The sequence below is a fragment of the Vanellus vanellus genome, assembly GCF_965231255.1.
Source record: "Vanellus vanellus genome assembly, chromosome: 10".
Classification (NCBI taxonomy): Eukaryota; Metazoa; Chordata; class Aves; order Charadriiformes; family Charadriidae; genus Vanellus; species Vanellus vanellus.
In genome coordinates this window covers 2,882,268-2,890,232 of record NC_138915.1, presented here as the reverse complement: position 1 = coordinate 2,890,232, position 7,965 = coordinate 2,882,268, and the positions used below count along the sequence as shown (strand labels likewise).

Sequence of the window (7,965 nt, the reverse complement as noted above, 5' to 3'; positions counted from 1 at the left end):
GCATGAGTTACTACAGCAGTGAACACCGATCGTTTGTGTGACTTGGTTTTGCCTATCAAAGTATCACCACTTCAGAGAGCCGCTCAGCATCACTGAGCGTACCTTCAAGATGATGATCTAGAGCAAGTAATTTGGGTAGCGCTTGACATACCGACCTATCAGACACCACGCATTTCTTATCTTTTTGCACATTGCACATCTTCTATCTTCTTTGAGAGGAGGGGTAAGAGAAACCTATGGCATTTAAAAAGTGGAAATGGAAAAGATGTCTTCAGATGTGATACCAAAGCCATGGTGAGCACGATCCTTCGTGCCTTATACTATGCAATACAGTGTGATCATGGAAACCTTTCTTTGGAGTGCAGGGCTGTGATTGATGTGCTCCTGTTTCAATGCGCTACCAGTACAGACAGAGGAAAATCTCTGCCAATTCTGAGCCGTATAAGGTACATGACCTACAGATGAGTCAATTTAATTTTATCCTGTAGTGAGCACTGGTGCACCTGTATAATGAATAGCACATTATCACATCCTTTGCATGACTATCTCAATATAATATATTTAGTCTTCATAGCCTTTGGTACATCATGTTATTTATTCTTTCATCTAATGTATTTGGAGCAACTTGCTAGCAAGATACAGCCCTATTTATCCTTCTAAGAACAACAATAGCAGGAATAAATGTTAAACTAAAGGAAGGAATAAAAAAAAAAATAGCAGCTCTATTTGTGCTATGCCGAGATGCATTTCTTGGCAGCCCCAGAGATTCAACAGTCTGGTATTTATCACGACGAAACGCAGGAATGTCTGATGATTACATGAAGGAAAATAAAGAGACTAAGTGTAAACTGCAGACTGAGAGATAAGGGCACATTTTTACGGCAGGCAGCTGCTAAAGTGGTGGTATGTCAATTCAGCCCTGTGCCACAGCAGAGGAGGGTGCACAGGACAGGGCAGTGAGGGGGCAGAGCCGAAACCAGTGCCAAACAGGACAGTTTAATACCAAGGAGGAGAATCAGGCAGCCTGCTTAACCACATTATTCAACACCATGAAGATTGCTTTTAAGGAATTTATCCCTCCTTCATCTCCCATCAGATAATGCTGCAAAATGCTGGCGTTGGCTATGGAGACTATCTAAGATCTTTCTTTTTGAAAGGAGCCCCTGGCGTGGTGTTCAGCAAGAGGAGTCTGTCTGGCAGCGCTCGGAGCTGTGGCAGAGATTTAGCATCCATCTGAGTCCCTCAAGGACATGGTCTGCCCCCAGCGACAAGGTAGGTCCTGCCCTTGAGGCACACACTGGATTTGGCCCTGGCTCTGAAGATGGTGCTTGGCATGTGCCCTGATGCAATGGGGGTGGGTTGCACTATTATAGACCCTCTCTGTGAACAGGTTTAACACCCTCAGGGGTTTTTGGGGGTGGAGTAGAGGAAAGTTTCTCTCTTGGAGGGTGAGAAGCTTCCAGTCTCTGTCAGCGTCACGATACCGGGATTACTGAAAGCAAGAGTTGAAGAGTGAAAGGCCCAAGGAGCTCAGGGAGCTCCTGGTGCAAGTGAGACAGTCACTGTACGGCTTTGGTCAAGATTCCTTGAAGTTAGGGTTAGGATTTAAGAACAGAAAGGTACAAATCTGTCAATTATCACCAAGTCTGTAAAGTCTGCTAACCTACAGGAAACATGCTGAGGTAGACACTCATGTGGGTTACGGAGAGCGGCTGCTTTGTTGTCAAGCAAGGACTGATCACCAAGTTTAACTGGTCGGGTTAAGATTTCAGTTCAAAAAAGGAAACGTGCCATTGCCTGGACTGTTGTGGACATCGCACAGGCCACCTTCTTGGTTGAAGGTGATGATGAAATTAATTATCCTCTACAGAGGGAGAGAAGCTCCTGGTTTTTAGCAGTTGCATCCCAGTGGGGGAATTCCTCCATTTCCCTGACACAAGCACAGAGCTGAAGTAACACGTGATCCTTCTGTTTTGGCTTCATTTAATCCTTTCACAGTACAGCATATTTGATGCAAGATTCAAGGGCATGAGGAATTGCACTCTAGAGCTGTCATTTCCTGAGGATAATTCAATAAAAACATATGGACATGCTGCATATGGAATAGATCTTGCATTCTTTGTAGGGTTAATGTAGGTAGTAGCATGAGTCTCCGCCTGGCAAACTCTTCTGACAGATGTTTTCCTCGTCCTCTCTGCCCCAAATGAAACCACCAGCCTTTTAGGATCGATAATCTCCTCTTGCGCAGGTGAGGAGATTGCCGAGTTACCCCAGTAGCCTCCTAGGCTGGAGTGCAGACCCTGTCACTCAACAGTGCCAAGGGCATCCGAAGCAATTAAAGAAAAATGAGAATTGTTTTGAAGAATGTAATAATCATTCATCTAGCTGGGGGGAAAAAAGAAGGATTTTATCATTGATATATTAGAAAGAGTAACATTTACTCTCTGATAAGCATTATGGCACCCACAGAAATGAGTCTGAAACCTCAAGGACTTGCACAGTACATTATTTAATTCTAAAGAACAAGAAAACAATAATGTTGCACATCAATCCAAGAGGCTACGGCAGCTAGAAGTGGGCAGGGGGAAGGGTTTCTGACTGCAGTCTTGGCCCAAAGGAGCCAAGTATCTCCTTGGACCCCATGCCTGCCTTGCCATAGCAATTTTGCTTCCCAGCATATCGGGCCCGGCTTGTTTTTGTACTCCCTCTTGCAGCTGCTCTTGGAAATACACAGATGTTCACCCCTCGCGGTTCTCATGTGTCCTGTCTTATTGAAGCAGATGTGCTCATTGCAGAGTAAACTTAAATGGGGATGGTGATCTCTGGGTACGGAGGGTAGAAAACCAAAGATGAGTAGGTTTGAGGGAGAAACTGGAAACTGTAGGTATCTCTGCACATGCTTTGGTGGCAGCTCTTGGACAGGCAGTTTTGTCACTCTGTGCTCAGCTTCTCGTTGCTCTAACAAGGGACAAGGAGCTTCATTGATCTTTAAGCGCCACATTTTTCTTTCATGTTCTGAATGTCCCTGCTATAGAACACATACATCAAACCCTGCCCGTAATGGAGTAATTAAACGGCACTGCTAAAGGGTTGTCATAGGATGGGACTGATTACAGCTCACCCAGAAATGTCTTCCCATGTCCCAGGCCCTTTGACGTGATTCTCCCCCCTTTCTCTGAATTTCTTCCTGCATTAATTTCAGCCGGTCCTGGGATTATTTGAAAAAGGGCCTTGGGGGACTTGTTCAAAGGCACTGCCACGACGGACGACTTTGCTTTCTGAACTGAAGCATTTCACTCCTATCTGTCTGGACATATGAGCTGCTCAGCGCTGCTTCATTAGGCAAGTTATTTTTAAATTCCCAGAAAGAGCAAAACATCGAGAGAGGAATTAGCATTTGCTGTTGAAACAGCTGCAAAAAAGAATAGGCAGAAAGGCACTCTGATTCCCCCCCCCATGAGCCCTGTGATTAACCAGACAGCAGCACCCAAAGTCACTGACACGGCTCAAGCTGCACATGTCGGAAATCGCGCCCGAAGGATTGGTGAGTAACCGCCAAACCTGTGTTTTGGATGTAAATAAGAGGGTGACCATCAACACTGAATAAGAAAATGTCTTTGAAAGATTGCTCTTCTCTCCAACCCCACCCTGTGTTTCCCACTTTCTCTTTCCCCCGTTTTTCTCTAAAGGACTCTGACACTTAAAAAAACCCCCTCCATTCTGGTTTCTCAAAAGAAATGAATGAAAAGATAGAGCCAGCCCAGCGTCCTTGCTTCCTCTAAACAATAACTAAAACCCAGCAGGTACCTGATATTTTCAAAATGCCCAGGGACAGCAGTAAAGCTGGCGTTACTTGGCGATATTCTCGCTTTGTAACACGTTTAAGGTTCCCAGTGGCTAATACCGCTCTTGCAGCAGGGAGTTAAAGCAAAAGGCATGCCAATAAAACCGTCAGAGGCACGTTTTGGTAGCTGTCTTTTTGCAAATGCTGATTGCCCCACGGCTTGTGCCACTCAGGGCAGCTATGGCTCACACCGGTAATGTTACACGGGTGAAAAAAAAGGTGCTGGAAAGCTGTAGCCTGTTATGGATATGGCCTAAACCTGAAAAGGGAGGAGAGATGACTGAAAGTGGCCTTTTCACCTAACTGAGAGCACACGCGTACTGCAGCGAAGGCTGCCGGCGCCTGCCTGCTTCGCCTCTTCCCTTCGCCCCTGCCTGCAGTCACAGCGTCTCTGTATTTATTGAGAAGAAATCTAGCAGGAGCTGTTCTAATAACCTGCTCCCAATTCCAGCCTAATGAAGGCTGCCGGATTCCTCTGAAATAATTCTTGTTCAAACTAGAGTGTTTCATTTGTAAAAAGAAAAAAAAAAATCTCATTAAGTATTTCCAGTGATTCTTCAGTGACAGGCGCTCCGCCACAGTCGGCATATTGGGCTCTTTCAGAGGACAACTTCACCACCACCCACCCCCACCCCACCCCACCCCCCTGCTAAAAATACACAGCAACCTGGTTTGATGTCCAGCTACCAAACACCACTGTGCCATATAAAGAACCCTTTAGTGTTAAATCTGCCACGTGCCTCCCTAGAGACTGCATTTAAAGTGTCTCCCAACCTCCTATTTCTTTATCAGCTGTGTTCCTTGGGCGTTTCTCATGAAGATGTGTCTTCCAGCCCTCGGGGAAGTCTTCCTGGAGCCCACAACAGAGGTAATAAAGCCTCCCCTGTCTTCCTCTGTGTCTCCCTTTTTGCTTCCACGGAAGCACTAGCTCCTCTTGGCAGAGCATCTCATTAGGAGCTCATGTTCAGCTGATTATTCCTCTTCTGAATCACTGTTTTCTATGACTTTGTCACCCGTCCCGTAGTCCAGCTGCCCGCTCTATTCTTAGGCTGACGACTTTACATCTGGTGGCACCGAAAAGCATGTTGTTTACTTAAGCTCAGCTCATTAAGTGATCCAGATTAGGTTTGGTATCAGCGACCCGCCCCTAGCTCCTGTGCACCTCCAGATCACCAGTAATGATTTTATATTTTCTTGTCAGTCACTGATCACGCATTAAGAGCCGTGGGGTCACGAACCCATAGGAAGGGAGCCATGCCTCGTTCAGCGGTGCTTCTGCTTACAGTTACGCTTGGAGATGTAGCAGTTAGTTTTCAGTCCAATTAATATTTGTCATATTGACTTACATCGTTCCTCTTCCTCAATGCAAATATCCTGAAATACGAGATCGGATGTCTTACTAACTGCAGGTTTATTCGAGCAGCACTACTGCTTTAAACCATGACATCAAGGAAAGTATCTGGCTAACTTGACAAAGCCTACTTTTCATAACGTTACAGTCTCTTCTTGGAATTATTTATTAGTGAGGCCTCTTACCTACATTGCTCTACACATCAGCATGACAGAGACATTTGCTCCAGGAATGGCAATGCCATCATTTTCCCCCCGTCCCCAGATGGCCTCAGCCCTTAACTGCGTCTTTTGTAGGGCCCTGCTTTATTGCAAAACGCAGTATCCCCACCATCTCTTTTGCAGGCAGGCTTCTGCTTGCTCACGACCACTCCAACGGGACACAAGTGTGAAGGAGTCAGATTTGAAAGGGGAAACTGCGGAGTCAGCATAATGAGAAGTGGTAGGCAGCTTCTGGTTCTCGAATGAGAACTAATTAAATGGTTTGGAAACCCGTCACCAACTTCCTCTCAAAAATGTGCAACCACACCTTTCTACAGCAAAGTTCTACCCAAACCTGCCAGTTGTTGTTCTTTCTGAGGTAGCCTTCATCCCAGAATGTCAAGTTATTGGTTTCATTAACTTTTTTAGGAGACAAATAGCCGCAGCAGATTCCGCCTGGCCTCTTCTCTAGCGACGGTTACCTGTGTGTGGCCAGGCCAAACGGCACTGTTTGCCGCTGGGGACTTCTGCTCAGAGACGGGTCTCCAAACCAACCACGCTCGGTGGTGGAAGAGGCTCTGTTATTTTCCCTGATGCTGCGGAAACCTTTGCAGCTGTGATGTAAAATCAGCGGCTCCACAGCCTCCTGCACCACATTCTGCACCATGGAGTCTCTGGGCAGAGCTCAGAGATGGTCTCCAAACCCCACACGTTTGTTTTGACGTTTCCAGCTCTCGCCCTCGAGAGCTTCGCACTGCTGTGTGGGAACGCTCATACCCGGGAGCTAAGTAACACCGAGCAGACTCGTTTTTCTGTCTAAACAGAGAAAAAAGGAAAATAGCTTCAAGTGTTTTTAACACTTAACTGAGAAACAAAACCTCCTTCTTAGAACTCTTCACCAATACGGGATTGGGACTGTCGATTTAATTGTAGCATCTTGCAATTGTGCTGTTTCTTAGCATGTAACCATTTGTTGTTGGTGTTTTTTGCTGTTCATTTTGAGGCGAGGCAATGGAACAAGGTTTATGGGACTGCTGTAGATCAATCCGCATAGGAAAAATCCTGATCCAGAGCGATGAGGAGACTCAAAGAGCAAAAGTGTATTATGCGAAGTTCCCACCAGACATTTACAGGAGAAAAGTTCTTCTTATGTACCCCATACTAAGTAAGTGTCTTTCACCACTATGTGCAGTTAGACTCATCTGAACTCATCTGAGTGTGTGGCATTTAAAGGAGAATTTCCAAATTTCAGGGGGTTGATGAGGTTTTTTGCTTGGTTTAGGTGACGCAGTAGGGAATTTATCGGGCTGTGCCAGAGTACGTGTTAGTCAGCCTGCACCAGCATGAACGCAGAGCACATCATTTGGGCATGCCTGCATTCGTGAGAAAGGTTGAAGCATTAAGACTTGATAGGTATTTAATTTTTTTTAATTTTGCCATGAGAAAAGCCTCAAACAGTATTTTTCTCATGCTATTGAAAGTCATTTTTGGATTAATATTATAATTCTAGAAGTAAATGATTTTAAAATGAAATACAGTTTGTACTACCAAAATAAAAAATAACCTGGTAAGCATGGTAGGGGGGTTGTCAGGATGAAGTAACTTTTCCAGTCTAAGATTTAATTCTGGTTCTACACATGGAGCTCTTAATTGCCATTTTATGATTTTCGATGAGCTGTTTTGCCTCAAGGCTTTAATAAAATCCACCGACTTCAGTGCTTAAAACCTGGCAGGTTGGCTGTTTCAGAGCAGAAAGGAGGTTCCTTCATCGGGAGATCAAAGTTTTCTACAATTAATTCGTACAGAGGTGAGAGTTTTCCAGGGGGAAAGGACAGTCTCAGCATTCAGTCCCACACATGGATATTCTCGCATGGCCTAGGACAAGTTCTTCTAACGGGGGGAAAAAATCCTACTTTTTCCCGTTTTAGGTACTGGTAATGCTGTCATTGAGGCTGTCAAAGTTCTTCTGGAACATGGCATAAAACCAAGTGTCATTAACCTGCTAAGCCTCTTCTCCACACCTCATGATAAGTTGAGGCCTTTGCCCTTTCTCAAGAGGTGCCAAATCCATCATCCAGGAATTAACTTTAACTATAGAAGTTCATCCTGTCGCACCAACACACTTTGGACAGAGTATTTTGGAACAGACTGACACACTTTGGAACAAATGGAAATGTTACAAGAGGGTTTTTTTCTGCATTTTATTATCGTTGAGTTGGTTGAGGGCATGTTAAAAAATCTTTTTGGCCAAAAGGGGAAATACTGGACTAAGATGAATTCTGGGCAGTTGCTGCCTGAGCCCTGAATCGGGTACAGCAGGAGCACTGCGTCCTTGCAGAGTCCACCATCTCCATGTTGGGGTTGTATAAATTGCTGCACTCGCTGCTTTAACTTATTTATTCTTCAATGGGCTGAATTTTTGGGGTGCAACTGGATTTACAGCACCTAACTAGGTAGAGACTGACAGTAAACAGCATGAGACGTTTGGGCCTTTTCCACAATGCATCATACAGATCCATCCTACAGACTGCACCAGTGAAAGTGGAAGTGGATTTTACCCCTTAAAGAGA

At 45.1% G+C, this 7,965-nt stretch overlaps 1 protein-coding gene across 1 annotated transcript; it reads left to right on the top strand.

Annotated features, from left to right (window-relative positions):
* Positions 1-5,566: 5,566 nt before the first annotated feature.
* LOC309675672 (uracil phosphoribosyltransferase homolog) lies at positions 5,567-7,547 on the top strand (the record flags this gene model as incomplete). Its single annotated transcript, XM_082488013.1, is given in 5 exon segments — positions 5,567-5,636; positions 6,399-6,560; positions 7,324-7,451; positions 7,453-7,525; positions 7,528-7,547. Coding segments are annotated over 5 exon segments (393 nt in total). The 5' UTR covers positions 5,567-5,626.
* Between the last annotated feature and the right edge of the window lie 418 nt (positions 7,548-7,965).